The sequence below is a fragment of the Cygnus atratus genome, chromosome 4, assembly GCF_013377495.2.
Source record: "Cygnus atratus isolate AKBS03 ecotype Queensland, Australia chromosome 4, CAtr_DNAZoo_HiC_assembly, whole genome shotgun sequence".
Taxonomy (NCBI): domain Eukaryota; kingdom Metazoa; phylum Chordata; class Aves; order Anseriformes; family Anatidae; genus Cygnus; species Cygnus atratus.
Window position 1 is genome coordinate 28,927,055 of NC_066365.1, and position 20,110 is coordinate 28,947,164.

A 20,110-nucleotide genomic window follows, 5' to 3' on the forward strand; every position below is an offset into this window, starting at 1 on the left:
GTTTACAAATATACTAGAACTTTTCAATTAGCGCAAGCTGGTTTGTTAAGGTGACTGCAGGGTGACAAACTTATGGTTGTCACACAGGTGAAATAGTCAAAATAAATAACTACACATAATTGTATACTTATCATATGCTATGCAAGTGACCAGATAGCTATTGGTATTTACTCTTAAAATCTCCCTTTAAAGTACTAAGTTTTGAAATGCTTAAGTCAACTGTTTGGTTTAATAGATTGTAAACAGGCAAGTATCCTTCTGCTAATTTCTCTTTTCAGAGAACAAGGTTGTATCAACCATTAAAGATGGCCTCTTTCTGTAAAAGAAAAATGATGGCACTTTTTCTCTTCTCTTTGTAACATTTCAGGTGATTTATGAAGGTGAAATACATTGAAGCAGTCTGCAATTTTAAGCTTTGCATAAGAAGAAAAAATGGATGTAAACAGTATTTATTTCTGTTTTCAGAGCATCATAATAAAGTTGCATAGGTTTGTTGGAATTGTGTGATTTTTAGTGTTCTTGTACAGATTTCAACAAGGTGCCACTGTTTATGCAAATAACAGTAACTGTTGAACACCATTTGTACTCACAACTGAAGACACTATGTTGCAGTATTGTGAAATATCTGTTAAGAATTATTGCTAAGTCTCCTCTGGGATGACAATATTTTTCTTTCTACTCCTAACATAGTGGTAGACAGGTATGAAGCCAGACGTGTGTATGAAGCTGTACCAACACCAGCATTTTTAATGAGTACTTCTGAGGACAAACGTAATTCACTAAACGTCATTAGCGCTAATACAAATGTATTTTATGCAGTTGTCTAAAGCGTCCTATGACCTCATGGTTGTTTAAAATCTCATTTTCTTTTTTGGGTTTGCTTCTGATGAGTTATAGAGCAGTGGTGCATTTATCATGGTTATCATGGCAGTGCTTTTCCTGCTCAGATCCTGTGCAACATGATTTGTGGATTTCTGAAACAGGAGCAACCCAAAATCAAAACCAATCAAAGAAAAGTTTTTCAAGTGTTCTACCTTGAATTTTGCACCTGATCACAGTGAATTCTGGGACAAGAATTTGGGGTTTGCTTGATAGGCTGGGAATATTCTTATAATGCTGACACAGTATAGAATATATATAGTTTCAATAATGCAATTTAAAAATCCCTTCAGAATATTTGGCAGAAAATACAGAGCTTTGCTTACAGTTTAGACTTCAGTCTGGTAAGATAATAGATATATGATACGTGTTTTATACTAATATCTGTCAGGATGCAAACGGTGCACCAGAGAAGCCTATATTTACAAGAAAAAGCTGATGACCATGTCATTGATGATCATCTCTATTGCTTCATTTGAGAATTTTTTTTGATTTTTTTACCATTGCTTTTCTATTATGTCATGCCTTTTCTGAGGCTTTTCCATGGTTGTTTGTCTCAATTGATGTCTCATATACCCATACTTGTAAGAAAATGACTTGTGCCAATATAATATTTCAGTCTGTCACTGAACTTTTACATTTTATTTTGACAGGAACAGACCTGTAAAGATGTTTATGTGGTGGTCAGCTGTTTTACTTCTTGGATGCATTTTGTTGGGAGCAGATGGGTGGCCAGCCAAGGAAGGATACAACTTTAGGCTCTATCAGCCCCTAGTAAGACTACGCCACAAGGTACTGATTATTTTCTAGCACTTCTGACTCAGGCTTCATGGTCAAAGGTTAAATTATATGCCAGCCTTGTCTTGTTTAGATTTATTGGAGTGGTGTTTAGAAATCAACTTTTTCAGTAACTGCAGAAGTCTGCAGAAATACAGACTTGCTTTGATAAGTAAACAGGAGCTGTTTGTATTTGGATGCCCAGAAACCTTTCAAAGAGTGAGATTAGCTCTATTCTAATTTCACAGACTAGAGATTATATACGTCAACAAATACTCTCAGAGAGATGGGAGAAGTTGTCTCCCAAAAGTGACTGTCTGCATCTGCTTAAGGCAATGATTTGTCCCAGTACCCACTGGATTTCAGACCAAGCAGCACCAAGAGAACTGCCTATCAAAGAAGCATAGTGGTGAGGTTAGCTCGTCAACAAAAACTTGCCTCCATGAGGTAGATGTTCACAGTACTAAATTTGAACTCTGGCATAATTACAGTGTCTCCTGCAATGATTTCCCAGCTACAAGCATTGTATGCCATTCAAATTTTGCCCACCTGCCACACCTTTGTCATGAATCAAGGACTACCAGAACAGTTCTCATCTAAAAGATCCTGGTCGTCTTCTAGCAGCTAAAAGGGAAACTACTGTAGTGGTTTCGTACAGTAACTGGAAAGGAACAGGGCTGTCAAATCTCTATGGGCTGCCTGGAGCTAGCATAGATCTGGTGAACTTTAGTTTCTACTTGGCATGGGACCAATATCTGCGGAACTCTTAAGGCCTGTGATCAGGACAACAAAGATCATAAAAAAAACCCTTTTCCCCCTTCTTCTGAATCTGGGTGTTTCAACTAGAAAGTCCAAATTATTGCTAGAAGCTATAAATGTTAGTTTCTATTACCGTTTCAAGATCTGGCTAGTTTAATTTCTCAATATATTTTATAAAATACCAAGATATTTCCTCTTGGACCTAGGTTTGCAAAAATGATCCAATATCATGGATCATGTGATTCTATTTCAGCATGTAAGGAGAAGGAACTCATAACTGAAGCCATTGAGAGTTCTGCTCAAACAAGATTAAAATATTTGCCTATTTATTAACCCATTATTGCCTACTGTGTACGTAACATATAGAAAGTTTCTAACAGATGGAAAATAAAACGCAAAAGTTTATATGTTATTATAAAATTTTGTGTCCTCTAGGGGAATGTGGTTCCGTCAGAACACAACAGCCCCTTATCTGGGGCCTGATGTGTCATGTGCTAAACCGTATAGGCACACAGGTGTTTACATTGAGTATTTTGCAAAATCAGAAACTTTGTCTTATCAGTTTACCTCCGTTTGTCAGTTTTAAACAAAGTAAAACAATACAGGAAAAATACTTTGAAGTCTAGAAGAAATGAGAAACTAGTAGTTTATCTATGGAATGAGCTGTGGGAGAGAGAAATTACATGTACAACCCCCCCCCCCCCCCCCCCAGTGAATGGTGAACATCATTTCTCAGTTGGTCTGTGAAATCAATATTATATTATATGTGGAACTAATAGTATATTGGTGTTCCTTAATAATACTTCTAATCCTCTGATAACTCTCATATAATATGTGAAATAGGCTGTAATAAGCATTACAAATTTAATTATGGGGTAGATAACACACATGTTCACATATATGTATGTGAACACATATCTCTATATCATTCATGTATGTATATGTCTATACATATAGATCTATATTTCCTCTTTTTAATTTCGTGTTACTTTGTTGTGCATGTTTCAAAAACATACAAAATGGAAAATAAGCATACATACAGAAGAAGCAAATGACATTCTATAAGTAGGTTTTGTGTTTTTAAAAGAAATTAAACTTTAGAGGAAAAGAATTGATAGAGGTGAATATAAAAGAAGAGGAAAAAATAATAACTTGAGATAAAAGTGTATTCTAAAAGGCAAAGAAAATATAGGCATTTATTTATTCTGAGGCAATATGTCTAGATGAAAAAAATGTTTAGTATAGTTCTACTTTTGGTATTAGGGATGCATTTTAGTATACAACAATGAGGAACGCAGAACTTTTCTAAAGTCAATTTTTAAAACCACTTCTGGCACAGACACACATTCCAAATATGTAGATAATATTGTAAGGGAGACTTTCTGTTTCAATCAAGCATTTAATATTTCAAATGCTAGATTGTTATGCAAGTAGAATACTTATTACAAATAGAAGATGATAATGAATATCAGCAGAGTCATATTTGCTTTGATCAAGCGATATGTATACAAGTTTAAGAGTGTGCAGATTAAAAAAGATGAGTAATCACTCTTGCTCTTGTAAAGGGGAATTTATTTGACTTGGATGGTATTCCAACCACAGCAACTCCAAATGTCAGACTGCAGGGAAAAACAATCTTGTTGTTTATCTGTCAAGTTAATATTTGGTTATTATCTTGAAAAACATAATCGTGTTCATGTTGATAGCAGGCATCCATATCATAAAGGTTTTTTTTTGTTGTTGTTGTTTTAAAAGGGATTATGAACAAATTTGTCTCCTTGTGCATGGAAATTACAAGTAGGCATTTAGTCTAAATGAATTATGGTCTGAATGCATAAGGAAAAGACTTTGGAACTAGGGAAATACTTTATGCATACAGAAAGGGTGAGTTGGACAAGGTCACCACCAGAAGTCTCTTTCTTGGAAGTCAAACTGGGGCTCAAGAGCAGCAGGACTGGTCAGGCTGGGAGTAGATGATAGATTTTATTTTATTTTATTTTTCTGAACAGCTAGATATTGGTTCAATTCTGCCTCTTCTATAGTGTAATCTATTGTCATTTGCTTGAACCGGAATGGAGAAAGACTATTACAAAACGCTCCTGAAAATTTTATTTCTAGTCATCTTCAAACTGCTATGGCTTACCCTTACGTAGTGACAATGAAAAATATTAGGATATGTCTCAATTGCACGTACATTTCTTGTTGTGCCAGTTAATCCTTGGTTCTTCATTAGTCAAAACACTGAAAAAGTTTGTAAGGGACTTTCCATTTGGGAGTCTGCTTGTGTTGCTGCCGATGGTATTGTAAGCAATTTGTTAATACCTAGATTCCCACCTGAAATCGTTAGAAAGTATTTCTAGCATCTTAATGAATTTTATTCTTCTGATTTGCATGGCTCTGACAGAGAGAGCAATGTTTATACAATATCTTCAGTGAAAAAAAAAAAGTATGCTGTGAGATCTCCAGGTACAAACAGGAAGAAGGCAGCCAACAGAACACTTGACTGCCAGCTTCTGATTCATTTCCAGAGACCAAGAAATATGGGGTATATTCTGTACATTCATATGTATATTGCAGAGCATGCCAAGTTTGCATATCTAACACATGCACACACATCTCTCCTCTGCAAGCCAGGTGAAGACAGGTAGGTTATTGGGGAAGGAGGAGAATATGTAATATTAGCAACAATGCCTCATTGTATATGATATCATTACAGGTAGGGAATTTTTTATTTTCAGTCTCAAGAGACAATCAGTGAAGATTGCTAATTTAGTCATCATCACCTGAATACCTTTTACTCAGGCCTGATTCTGATTTTGTGGAATTAAGACCACTATATTCAGGACAGTCAGAGTTATAATGCCGAATAAAGTGCAACCACTGGCTCGGGAGGGCGGGCAGGGGAAGGAGGAGCAAAGCTCAGGTGTATCAGGGTGTAATGGAGGGAGGAAAGAAATGAGGAAATTAGAATTCAGCCTGTGTCTGTGTCAGGGAGGGAGCTTCAGTCAGAACAGAGCTTTTTTTCCAGCTGAGCAGGTGGATAGAGACATGCTTTGTTTTTAACCCCTTCTATGGGCACCTTTTAACAACTGAGCTTCCTGTATTCATTAAAACTATTTCCAGTGTTGACCTTGTTTTGCTGAAGTGTTAATGGGATCAGAGTCAGATGCACAGCAATCAGTGTTTTCTGTGTTATTTTTCTGGATTAAAATATTTCTTTTAATCTTCCTGTGAAAAACTTGCCTCTTTCCCCTTTCTCTCTCCCTCCTGTCTTACAGTTACTGTTTGCTGTTACATTAGCCAGTTCAACTCTGATTCTCATTTATGGAGGCCTGAGTAAGAACAGAATCATGTCCAGTGTAGAGGTCTTCAGGCAATAATGATTTTGTCTGAAATGAAACAAAGTAAGAGAAAAACATGTAATGTTGTAAGCACGCTCCCAGGTTTATTGAAGACAAATTTAAGTGTATAAGCACAAAGCATAGAATACATTTTCTTCATTTATTTTTTTTGCCCAGACTATAAAATACTCTCCCTCAATTAATAGTGTATTCTGCGTTACAGTGAAGCACCCGTAAAATACAGGCAGGCGAAGAAAGATACAGGCAGAAAGTAGTACTTGAGGATTCAAAAATAATCTGAGCTTTTCTTGTGTGGTCTGGTCCCCAGACAACTGGAGGTTTATAGTTCACAGTGCTTATCTGGAAATGCTGTTTGCCTGCAGGCTCGGAGAAGTCATAAAACTTGATCCTTGAAAATCCTCTGTCCTAGAGAGAGGGGGGAGTAGTGGGGAAATCTTTTGCAGTAAGATGCAGCAGTGAATTCTGAAGACTGAGAGCAGAGCTCTTCTTGAGTATGTCAATGTGGCTCCCAGTTCTAAGGTAATAAGAGAATTCTCTTCCTCCTGAGGCTCCCTGAATGTAGTATCTATGTCCTATGCAAATTCCAGGATTTAATCTAAGTAACAAGACTTGCTCCCCACGACCCCCCCAGTTATTTGTCCAACCACAGTTGGACAGTCCTAAGGAACTTTTTTTTTTTTTTTTTTTTTTTTTTTGCTTTTTCTCATGATTGAATATGTCTTGCGTTCTAATCTACTTTTTCCTGTGGGCGCTAGCATTCAGAAGGCATGGCTATTTAAGAAAAAAAATCTCATTACAATCATGGTATATTAATAAGCTATCAATTAAACATTTTTGCTACCTCTCACTGCATACTCAAAATATATTTTTAAAAAGTCATAGGAAGATTGCCTATAAAATTTCTCTGTAAAATTTCTTCTACATTCCTTCTTCTAAATAGTCTTTCCCTGTGGGGGGAGAAAGGGATGACAAAGCCTAGAATTAATGCAGGCATGAAATTCTTTTTTTCTAGCTATCTGCTGGTTATTCCTTCTGTTGCTAACTCAATAGCAACATCTAGCTGTAAACTTTTAGTCAAGAAGTCTATGGGGTTAGCAAGGGAGAAAAGGTACATCTTTACCATTGTACTTTTGCTGTACTTTTCTTTTGTGTTCCTGATACTGAAAATCACCACAGTGGAAATGATTAATCTCATCCAATTATTTTAAGGGATGATGAGATACATGTGTCATCTAGCTTTTAATTAACATTGCCTTTTTAATTTCATGTGTCAACTTGGAAGCAAAGAATGAAATATGAAGTAGTGGTATATGGAGGTGATGTAATTACCCTTTACATTACAGTATTCAGCTTGGACTTAGCACATTGTTATCTAGGAAGAGGATTTCTGATTAGCCACTAAACAGACAATAATGTTATACACAATCTATATCATGCTGTTAACAGCTACAATTTCAGATTCTTGACGATTATATTTTTTCATATTATATTACAATGTCAAATCATCATCACAAATTCCCACCACAGCAAAACAAAACACGAACAGATTTTGTGTATGTAAAATTTGAGATGCTTGTCTCCTGCTCAACTTTGTGCTGCTTGGATTTCTAAGATCCGAGAGGCCAGATACTTGAAGTGGATATAGCTACAGAGATTTACGAGGTCCAGCTCTTTTCCACACCTTCCTTGCTGACTCTGATTCTTCAGGTCCTCAAGACTGCAATATATATAATTCAACCTCTTAATATTTTTTCTATCAGCCAAACTTTATTTTATTATTTTCCACTTTTTCTTCTCAGTCATTTTTCCCAAGGATTTAATAACTAATTTCATAACCTATAAGATGATACATGTAAGCTTTTATCTTTATTAACCTATATCATCATAGTTCATTAAAGTGAAAGTCATGCCCTGCAGGATACACAGTGGTTATAATGTGGAAAATAATATGCAAAATCAATATAAAAGTATTAAACGAACATGGTATATAACAGTGACAAGCGCAATCAGCTTTACTGGTTTGCTGACAAACTGGGATGTAAAACTCTGACTTATTTTTTAAATTAAATAATTGTCCACTTAGTTTATGGTTCGTTTTCACTTTTCTGATTCTAATTAGCTTGTTAAATTCTGTTTTTAAATGAGAGGAATTGTGCATTTTAAACATTGTTTTAAACACTAGTATACTATGTATCTATAGGGTGATATATTCTAAATTAAGAATCACCTGTTCTTAAGAATCATGTGAAATAACACCTTTTAAACTGGCTTCAGTAAAGTTGACTACGTACATCTAAGTTGACTGTACATCTGCCTATCTTTTCAATATCTATATTCTTAAACATCTCTAAGACTTTCACTCTTACTTTATGTGACAGAAAAATAAGTTCAGAAAAAAATATCAAATTTAAATACTAGGAATGTGCCTCACTGGCTTTAGCACTTTTTTCTTCACAGGTTAAATTGTCTTCATTATTTTTTGAAAAAAATATTTTTAAAAGTTTATTTTCATTTATGGATGTTTCATCCTTTGAAAACAAAACAAACAAAAGCCTTGAGATAATCATTTACTCCAGACAGTAACTATTTTAACTTCATTTGAAAATTGGAAATGTTTGGATTTTGTTGCGTCTTTTTCTTGCATTTTTAGCAAATACAAATATTATCTCAGATCTTGAAACTCCATGACTATTTCTTTAATGTTTCTTTTGTCTTTGATTCATTTAGAATAATATTAGTTGTCCTTTTGCCCCAATCCAAATTTTTGTAACTATTGTAATATGTTTAATATTCTACAGAAATCTTCTATCGTGTTGCATCTTGCATTTTTTTGTTGTTGTTGAGTCCTACTAGCAGTAGGACTCTGTATCGTTTAATGTGAAATGTGTTGTGAAGCAATCCAGAAAAATGACAATCAGATTCGTAGAAACTCTGCAATACTTCTCTTGGTGGTCTTTGAAAACACTTTATTGATGGACTTTCTGCCCTATTATTTACAGAATATGAACCTGATCTGAATAATAACTTCACAGTTATTCTAAGATCCCACTTCATAATTAAAATAAGAGCGTGTTTGTTGCAAGTGTCTGACCCTATTAAGGATAATGAATCCAGTTCCACCCTAATTCTCTCAGGCTGCCTCCATAGGTGGCAGAAATCACTTGTGATCAAATGGTAAACACGACTATGGCTGTATTCAGCCAAGTGTAAGTAATGATGAGTTGGAGAATTCCAGAGTACCAGAAAATAGCTTCTTCATGTAGTAATATTGATTCAGGACTACTGAATCAATGCAGAGAACAAAAGTTGAATTGAGGAAAGAATAATTTCTGTGAAATAAAGAGCTTTAATAAGATCTCATAAAAGAGTGATTTTCAGGGTTCTGGCTCAAGAGTATTTTATTGTAAAAATGAAGACACAGGAGAGGGCCTGCATGCTTAGAAGATTAATCAATGACATAACAAAACACAGTGATGCATTCTTTAAAAACATATTTTACTTTCCTCTGAAAATCTTTCCTTCTTCATCAAATGTATCTAGTTTCAGACTCTAGAGACTTTCCTTTTTTGTGCCCTTTTTTAATAGCATTCAGTATTCTGAAAAATTCAAGGTAGATACCATTATACAGCATGATCAGTTTCCCTGTCATGTCAAAATGGTATATGAAACTTTCCAATTTTTAGTAGATTTGTTTGCAAAGATAAATATAAAAAGCCAACTTATTTATGGATGCATTCTACTATTTAACATTAATTCTTATATCATTAACCATTATCATACAACCATATACCATTATCATTATTTTACATGCTATTCTTGCTAAAAATATGGTTCACAAATTTGTATTTTTCTACAAGTCATTTCACATTAGAGATGCAACAATAAATCCCCACAGAAAACCATTTCCCCCAATTATATATTCAGATCCAACTCTTTGATCAGTTTAACCATCGTAGTGGTTTTGAACTATAAAAATTTTACTGAGAAACTATGTGCAACATGAGCACAAATCTGCTATATTTTGGATAAATTCATAGGTGATGAAATGATACTATAACTGTTTTTTTGCCATATGAATTGCTCCGATCTCATGCTACCAAGAAATTCAGGTTAAGCAGTCCATCTGCACTTCATGTGAAATATGGCTTTTATTATCTTTCAGTAAAAGTATTTCTTATTACAATATGTAAGATAATTCTTCAGCATTTATTTTCCAGATTGGCTTTAAATTTTTCATTTGAAGGCTTTGCAAAGGAAACACAGGAAGAAACAAGTATATGTTTAGATATACTATGTTTATATTTGATTGAGTTTTCTTCATCAGTCTTTCCTTTGTGAGATTTGTAACTGCAAAACTCAGTCTGTGACTTAGCTCTGTCTTTTCACAAACCAAAGTATCAATTAAAAAATATCTCATAAGCTTCTGTCCTCTTACCCTGTGCACTATTGTTACTCAAGTAGGCTGTGCTTACACTGGGATGCTTCCAGTTCTGCCTAGATTACTATACGCATGACGTTATTTTTACTTTTTTTTCCCTTTTGTATTTACTGTTGGGATCACTTATGTAGTCCAAACTCAGGGCATTCTATTTGTTTCTCAAAACTTCTTCCATGATAACTGTTATTGGATGAGTACTACATCCATCACCATCATTCCTTTCAACAAAAAAATAGGAGAATTTGATGTTTTTCAGTTTCAGATTTGATTTTCATTAAAAACAAACAAATTCCACAGTGGTTTTATTTGGCTTTCAAATAATGAGGATGAATGTTAATGTGCCCATTAAAAACTTTAATGGTTTTTGTAGCTCTATTCAGGCCTGACACACAAAGAAAATGGAGAGTCTAATGAGACCTTAACTAAAAGATGTCTTAATTATGCCTACTTTGATTGTTATGCATTGATATGGCTATGCTTAGATACTTTTAAGAACATAGAAAGTTAAAGCCTTAAATGTAAAATTTAAAACAAAGATCTCACAAACTTTAATAATTAAAAAATGTTACTATTTGACCTTGTTGAAAGTGACCCAGGAAATGAGCAAGTGATAATTGTTTCACTTGAACTGTCTCTTTAGCTCTTCAGTATTTCGAAGTTTGCATTTAATGTAGCTTGTTAAATATCAGTACAGACTGTTCATATTTCCTGAGTTAAGTATAGCAGCATTAAATATTTCTTTAACCATCACATGATATCAATCACATCTGTTTAATGTTCATTGTTAATTCTGTCAAAAAACTTGCTTTGCACTTGAACTCTCCTACTAAGGACATAGTAAAAAAAATATTAATTTAAAATGATAAAAATTTAACAAGCTTATTCCGTATACTTCACCTCATCCCATGAAAACAAACCAAAACAAAATTATCAGTCATTTGTTTAATGCATAACCTGTAATTATGGGTTTGTAACCTCGAATGAACAACCTGTAATTTGAAGTGTAATTTCAGAGGAGAAATAAGACCTACCACTTTTCTGAGGCATCAGCACAATCTTCCATTCTCTAGAGTGGTTCATGGGAATGCTATTAATTTCTATTACTCTTTTCTAGATGTTGTACTCGTACATCAATGCAAGTAATACATAACTAATATTGCATTATTTTAACAGAATATATTCAATTTTGTTGGTTTACCTAACATTATTTTCGTGTTAAATCATTTGATTTTCAGCATTGCTTTTTACATGAGAAAATTCTACTGGATAAACAGGAACTTTAAAGTGTTTTATTTTAATTACTGTAGTACAGCAAACTGATCCTAAGACTTGTGAAAGACCAATCCCATTGCAATTGATTTATTCTATTTTATTTTATTTTTAAAGGTCTGAGAAACCACTGCATTAACTAATCTGGTTTTCCTTGTAAAGTTCTCCCATTTATCTCTATGTAATTTCCTTCCTGCTATAACTGGAACATGAGTAAGGCATGCCATTAAAAAATAAAGAAATAAAAATTAACAAGTCTTCAAACACATTCCATGCCTTAATATTTTCAAATTATTTCTCTTGATGGTACATTATTAATAATAAACCAAAGAACAGATTTATCTCTCTGATGCATTTGTCCTCTCTTTCCAATGACTGCTTCCTGATATGTACTTCAGTAAATAGGATGCAATGAAAGTTTTTTGTTTGGTACTCATTTATTTTCTCCATGAAATAATTTTGATAATATACCTGTTCAGAGTTAACAAGTCTCCTCTATTTAGATTAACTATATGCAATCTCTCAGAAACTAAGAAAGAAGCTAGTAGCCAAAATGGAAGTTACCAGGAAGGATCACAAGTTCGACCATGGAACTGTCTGGCAGCTTGGCAGATTTCTGAGTGCAAAACTTACAAACACAACAGCTGCTATTAAAAAGTCAGTAAAATGGAGGGTAATGAAAAGACTGAGAAACTGACAGAAATTTTGAATTGATACAAGGAAATCTTTGTAAGAAAGATTATTTATAGTCTATTATTAAAAACAAATCGTATTTTAGCCATGTCTGCTAGTATCAGTAATAGGTTTGGGGCAGGGGAGATTTATTATTTTTTTAATAAAAAAGGAAATATAATTAAAAATACACACATCAACTAGATTAGAACTTCAGATGTTTTCTGAATTGTTATTGCAGCTCTCTGCATATGTGTATATATATTTAAAGTTACTTCCTATCAACACTAACTCCAAGAGAAAGTAACTAAAAGCTTTACAATACATTGCCTACTTCACGGTAGGGGGACAGTAATGAATTGTTGCTATATTTGTAGCATATATAACTCTACTTTATATTTCATTTTAGAAAAAAAATAGTTGGAATGCAACAATCATATATTAAGCTAATCTTGATTTTTTCTAAGATTCAATAATAATAAGAAAAATCTTAATTCTGCGTTCTAGTTTCATAAATGGGTAATGAAGTACCCATTTTTATCAATCTTTCATCAAATCTCTGGTAAAATGAATGTGTTCCTAAAATATATAGTTGAACACTTTACAAAAGGACAGATGCAGCTGATTAATATTCTTATCATGAACTTCTCTTTTCCTTTGTAATGCTACCTTATCTGTCCTTGTAAGATGAATGGTAGAAAAAACAAATTATTACTAGAAAATCCTCAGCAGATTGGTTTTAATCAATACTGGTAGGTATACTACAGTTTTACCCATAATTATGTCCTCACACAGACTAAATATTACTTGCATTCCTGGATTGTAAGAAGGTAATTGATGTTGATGCTGACATGTCTATACTCTCTAATTGTCATTCTTCCTGCAGATTTTCTTTTATCTAGACAAAATTCTGCAAAGAGGAAAGATAAGATCAGAATGAACCTCAGACAGGCTGAATAATAAAATGCAACAACACATTATGTGGTTTCTAGAAAATTACACTTTAGAAAATTACACTTAAAAACCATCTCTGAAATTTTAAAAAATGAATAGGTGTTTTAGGCAAATTACTCCCATTAATGTCATTGGGAATTGTGCAGTGAAAACCCATCTGCAGATTTTTATTTTTATTTTTGGAGACAAATAACACTATATTGTAAGGAAATATAATACTTTTCAGTAATTATGGTAGTACCTGGAGTTTTAGGAGCTCAGATGTGGGGGAAGATAGTGGAATACCCGTCCTGTCCCTTACAGTTTCTGGTGATAATTCAGTATACTAAAATACTGCTTCTTGGAGATCTCTCTCCCTCCTCTTTGTATACTCAAATCCGGAGTGTCTTCAGATAATACCGAAATAAATATATACACTGAATATTATTAGCTTATATAAGGAAAGACAAGAGTGTGTGTGTGTATATATAGTAGAACTCTTTTTTCCCCTCTCATGTTCTATTATACATATATATATATATGTATATATATATCAGGGCTACAAAGATAGGGGAATGGAGCACCTCTCCTATGAGGAGAGGCTGAAACAATTGGGACTGTTCAATCTGAAGAAGTGGAGGCTCAGGTGAGATCTTATCACTGGCTATAAATGCCTCAAGGGAGGGTGCGAAGAGGACTGAGCCAGGCTATTTGAAGCATTGCCCAGTGATGAGACATGAGGCAGTGGACACAAACTGGCCCATAAGAGGTTCTGTTTAAATGCCAGAAAGCACTTATTTTCTGTGTGGATGACTGAGCACGGGAATAGGTTGCCTGTAAAGGTAGTGAAGTCTCTCCCTTGGAGATCTTCAAAAGCCATCTTTTGTCTGCCAGGACATGGTCCTGAGCAACCTGCTGTAGGTGTCTGTGATTGAGCAGGAGGGTTGGACCAGAAGAACTCCAATGGTCCCTTACAATCTCAACCATTCTGTGATTCTGTACTATTCATCTATGGCACCTTATCAACTTCTCCTGCGTTATCTCATTTCCTTCTTGGTGGGTTAAAAGAAAGTCTTACGTTGCCATGTATGGCCAGCATAATTGTACATTGATTATTGGAGCATTTAAAGTTTAATGCAAAAATAAGCACAACCGTAATCTACTGTTGTATAACCATCATTTGTGTAGCATGCATAGCGCCTCCTACTTACATGAAAGTTGTAGCCTGCATTTGATGAGACAAATTGGTTTATATATTCCTCTGTACAAAAGCCATTTTGGTTGTAATAGTATTCAGTAAGTTTCAATGCAATATACCTCTTCACTACTTCAACCATGCATTAGGTATTTTAGTGATTAAAGCAGTATAAAAAGAACAACACTACATCTAAAAATAATAGAACATTTTTTTTTCCTCCCATGTTCCATGAAACTGTCTATGAATTTAATTTGGATTTGGTCTGCCATCAAAAAATGAGGTATAAAGTCATAATATTAGAAACAGAAATTACAGTTACATCATATTTCTGTAAAAGTGAGACGCCTAAAAAATTTACCCAGAGCAAGCCTGTATACGCGTTCATTTGAAGTTTTTTCCTATTTGGCTCAGAACTTTGGCCAGTTGGTTTTGGACAACTCTTCTAATGAAAGCAGTGTGAGTATAGAAGGGCTACAACCCATGGAAGAGTTGATCCATAATGTCAACATGAAGATTCTTTTTTTTTTTTTTTCCCCTGTTAAAATAACACACACTTTTGAAAACAGGCCATTTTCTGCTTCAGTGAAGTGGAGGAAAGACTATTTGGCCTTTGCCTACTGTTTTATTGGGCCCACAGTATCCTTAAGATTACTCTTGGACAAGATCTTTTATCAGAAGTAAAACGGTAATAGAAAAGCATTTCAGAATCCTACTAAAAAGCAATGATTTAGTTAAATGAGGGTCTTGAATTTAAAGATAAGATAAAAATCAAAACTACTTCTCATCTTCTTTTCAACTACAGTAGTCATTGGGGTGTATGGGCCTAACTCTAACTCCTAGCTCTTGGGAGCTATCTGCAGCTTGCTGCATGCAAGTCTTTCTATACCAGGCAGCAATTTTAGGAAATGTGTCATCATCTTCATATGTAAGCTCCCCTGAAGAATCTTTGCTTTTAAAATACTTCTATGTTTCTCTGCTTTTTTTTTTTTTTTTTTGGAAAAGTATTATTCAGTAGAATGTAATCAGTTTTCCACAAATCTTTTTGGTTTATACAATGTTACTGTGACATAAACATGAAGTTATTTCAATGCAGTTGCTAATGTATGCTGCTGAAGAACATTAAGCGTAAGACTATGACTTTAGCCTGAAGCAATTGTTCCACCTCAAGGACCAAGGTTTTGTCTACTCTTAGAGTATCCAAGGCTGCCTTTAAGACTAGTATATGCACTACCAAGACATCTAGGAACTTCGCTTTAATGCACAGTCAGACATGCCTCAATAGAAAAACTGTGGATCAGGCTTTGTGCAGAGCTTCTGTGGACAGAACAAAGTGTATGCTTTGCTGAAGCATGGTCTTGAGATAGTTTCCTTTAAAAACATATAGGCAGGGACAAGATGATTTGGAACTTTGGCATATCTTTATTTCTTCTCTGCTGCCCCTTTGCTTTAAGGGGTTGTAATTTGCTGCATGCAAAGAACAGCTTCTTCCTGGGACTGCTGTGTTGTAGACCTGTTCTTCATATTCATCAGGGATCTAAATCAGCAAACCAAGAAACAAATCAGATTTCACAGATTTGCCCAACCCTGATCTCTGCGGGGTTCATTTGTTTGTTTAATGAAACAAATTTTGCACTTCATCACTTCAGCATCTAGGCTTCTCAAATACTGTTGTGTCCCTTTTATTAGGGGTTCATTACTCAAGACTTCACCAAATGTTCTCCGTAGGCCTCTAAGGGTTACTGTAAGACTCCTTTTATTCAGTGATAACTAGTCCTGGGCATGTCACTAATTCTGTGAAAACTTCAAGAGCTTTTTTTCTTATTTCTGTCTAGTCAACTCGGTCTGTATCTTGCTTCCTTCATGCAATCGTACATTCACGTGATGTGTTAACTGATCCAAGAACAGTCTACAACATAATATTTTCCCAGAATTTGCTTCCATAAATGGTAGCAATGTCCAACAGGATCGAGCTGTGTATGCAGAATAACAGCACAAGAATCCTGTTGCAAACATTAAATTACCATGCTTTCTGTGACAAGTCATGTTCTGACAAGAGCAGCAGCAAAATGGGTCACGTTTTGCTCATTCTTACTGTACTAGATGGAGGCAAGGCCTTGTTTACTGCTACTTGACAGGAGAGCTTTACAAATGCAAATCTTATTGCTACTTTGCATGTGTTTTGAGTTCAAATTGCAATTGTACTGCAGTTGCTGAGAGTATGTGATAAAGTCTGATTTTGTGATTTTTTTTTGAAACACAAATGCTCAGCATAATGTCGTTGATCAAACTGGTTCTGAGAATATTTTACCAAATTGTTGTGCTTTGTGTGCACGTGCTCTCTACTTGCTGTGACCAGAAGCTATTATTTCATCCATAAATAAATAGTTTCTGTGCGTTATAATTTGAATTTCATAACCCATTGTATTAATATAAGCTAATATGTAGATGTTCTACTATCTTAGCTTGTACATGTTTTAACATCATGGTAAAATGTATTATCTTGGTAATATCTCTCACTGAAATATTATATGTGACAGTAATTATTCCTTTAATGCTTTTTTCTTTAAAGTTAATATATAGTAGCAAAGTATCCCCAACTGCAGAATGATCATTAAAGGTAATGAACACACAAGTATTTTTCTGCATTTTAACTACGTTTTATGATATGAATAATGATAAATTTTCATTATAAAATGTTAATCAAGCAAATAAGTTTGCATTCCCTCTTTCATCAGTTTCTGTAATTAGTGGTTTATGGTTATTAAATTATTTTAATTTTTGTCGCATTGCAAGGACCATGTCCTATATGCTTTAGACTAATTAGCACTTTGTTTATTGTAAGAATTCCATTAATTCAGTAGTTACTTTTTAAATACAGCAGATTGGGAAAAGAGGATTTCTCCTGAGTTTTGCAAAAGAGAAATAAGACTTATCTTCTAGCCCACTCTAGGCAGACAACTCAGGGAGGCAAATGAGTGAGGCTCTAGATGTAGTATGTAGTTTGATTTGTAAGAACACAGAATTAACTGGAATTCGGTGTCTGTCTATGTGCAACATCTGTGATTTGTAAATACCTACTCTTTTCCTTTCAGAAAGGTAAAAACAAACAAAATGAACATAATGCATACTTAAATGGGGCTACAAAACTACCGTTTCTACAATGGTACGGTGTATTTTGTTAGTTCTAAAACGTTATCTACCTGTACGGATCAGCTCTGGTCTTTTTTGTAAGCATCTGCGTACCTTCTCTTGAATCACTGCTCATTGAGAGTCCCTTTGACTATCCTGTTCTACTCCCTTTCTTGCTAATACAAAACCCTTTATCTGAAATCAAACTTGATAATATTACAAAATTATTTACAGAATGTCATTGCTGAACAGTAACATTGCTCATTGTCATAATGTCAAGATGTTTGAAGAGAAATTGATGCTGTTTTGTGTTTTGAGACAAAGAGAAAATAACACTTGGAAAGGAGATTTTTTTTGTTTATATTTAAAACTTTTTTTTTTACAGTCTAGTTTGATATATATTGCAAATAGCTTATAAATTATAATTTGCCAGAATAGCAAATTGTGGGGCCAGCCATCTATGATCTTTTTTAGTTCACAAACACAGCAGAAAATTTAACATTTTTTCCACTTTTATCCACTGTGCTTTGAAAAGTTTGCATTGAATTCAGTTTGTTGGACACACCAGAAAGGCTTCTTTACAGTTCTAATATGTTCTGCATTGATACATTTCATCAGACTGCTACAATATGATGCAACACAAAATGATGCAAAGCCATGGAATTTGATTAATTTTGTTTGAGACTTCTAGGTTCAAAACTATTTTGGTACATTGAAGCAAATCAAAAATCCTTGGATGATTTGTTCTGCTTACAGGTGACTTATAGCAGTAGATAATCATTAATGTAATCACTAATGTGTAGCCCAAATGCAAGTGAAAATTTGTTTTGTTATAACCAATTGTTTGCTTGCTTCTCTCATGTTTTTCTGTTCAACCAGGAAGAGTTCCTGCTCCCCTGAGCATTTGAACTTTATTTTCCTAAGTTATAGGTGCTTATAACATTTATTCAATTACATAAGTCATTGCTTCTTTATGGTTTTCTACATAAATTAATCCATATACTTATATCTTTTAATAATAAGAAAGAGAACTGTATTTTATGCACCTTCAATATAAGTTTTTCTTCTATATTTTTTCACTATGTTTTCAGTTGAAAAGGCTCTTATTGTAACAGGCTTTTCCTAGCCAGAGAGTTAATTTTGCAATTCAGAGATGCTCTACCCACTCTAATCACTGGTTAACCTTGAAATAACTTTAGGCTTCCAGTCTTCTCTTTCCTTCAGGATGCACTTTGCTGCTACCAAGGGTCTTGCTGGCAGAAGGCATATTGCACCAAGGCTGTTCTGTGATCTGCTAGCAAAGGTTTTCTTTGTAGATTAAATGGTAGCTTACACTTAAAATTTGTGTCTTTTGAGAAAATGATGCCATGCAAAGCTGCTCCAAAATCTTCAGCTGAAATAAAAGAAAATAATGATATTAAGATAATTAGGACTTCAAAGAAAATGAAAGACATTTGCAGCTAATGCCTTCTTTCCCTGATATTTGTTTTTATGGTGTAAAATAAATCTTAAGATATTTCATTAAAAAAAAATCTTTTTTTAATTCTAAAATTTCATCGAAATAGTTTTCTTTCCCCTCCTAGCTTTGCCCAACTTGTTACACTCTTTCCTCCAAAAAGTTCTTTTTCATCCTTTTTAGTGTTTCTCTTCTTTGAAACCAAGATTTTTAAGTTTGCTTTCCTGTGAATCTACTCTGACTTAATAATCAGTGCTTGGATAAGTCTTCAGAATCTACTTATTGTAGTCTAAGCAGCAGACATTATAGGCTTTGCAGTTTTATTGGGAAAAGAAAAATCCCATTCTTTTTAGTTGCAAACTAAAAGAACGGGAAAAATAGAAAAAAGACTTGTGAGCTTTGTGGGGCTAAACAGTGTCCACTGAGCCCATAAATTGCAGTATCTGAATGCTAACATAACTTGGCTCTAATTTGCCTAGCCTGCTTAACAGGAATAAGATTCTTCTGAGTTAAACTGGCTTGTTAGAGTAAAGTCTAAGTTCCACTCTCTGACCTCTAAAGAGAGAGAAAATGAAAAGGAAAACATTCTCCTTTGTGAGGACTAAAAGAAAGTACCGGATAGATCTTTTAAACCAAATGCTGACTATAGTTTAAAAAGAAAAGTCAAAGGAGTTAAGCAATACTAAAACCTGAATGACATAAGTATCAGTACTTTAGATTTACTTTGAAATTTAGCCTGTAATCATATAATATTTTTCAGGGAATACCATTCATTGTATTCAGGAAACATTAGGCAAGTATGTGAAAATGTTTTAAAATCTAGTATATCACATTTTTTCATTAATAAAGACAGAAATACATTTGTCTTCATTTATTTATTTTTTAAATCTAAGCAATATGTTTCATGTAGTTATGGAAAATTTTGGAAATGTACTTTTCAGGTACATACAGGTTTTGACACACTTTGTTGTTTTGAAACAACAGAAGAAAGAGAAAACAACCCTTGACTTAGATTTGCAAGATTGGGTTGCAAAAATTGCATCATTAGCCATGTTATTTTACAAGAGAAACACTTAAAACATTTTAGTCATATGCATATTAGATGGCCTCATTGTGAAGTTTAATTGTGGCTACACATTTCTATGTCCCTGTGAACTAGAAAATACTTTTGTATTATTGATTACAGCTTTATTCTTTTCATCAATTTTGAATCTCCTCAACAGAGTTTAAACAGCTAT

General features: G+C 34.1%; 1 protein-coding gene across 2 annotated transcripts in view; it reads left to right on the plus strand.

The window, feature by feature from the left end:
• Window positions 1-1,538: 1,538 nt before the first annotated feature.
• Window positions 1,539-20,110, plus strand: part of FSTL5 (follistatin like 5) — a 261,207-nt gene continuing 242,635 nt past the window's right edge. For both annotated transcript variants that reach the window (XM_035550439.2, XM_050710405.1), the window contains exon 1: window positions 1,539-1,671. In XM_035550439.2, the coding sequence (XP_035406332.1) occupies window positions 1,549-1,671 (123 nt within the window). In that variant the 5' untranslated portion in view covers window positions 1,539-1,548. The remainder of the gene's footprint in view (window positions 1,672-20,110) is intronic.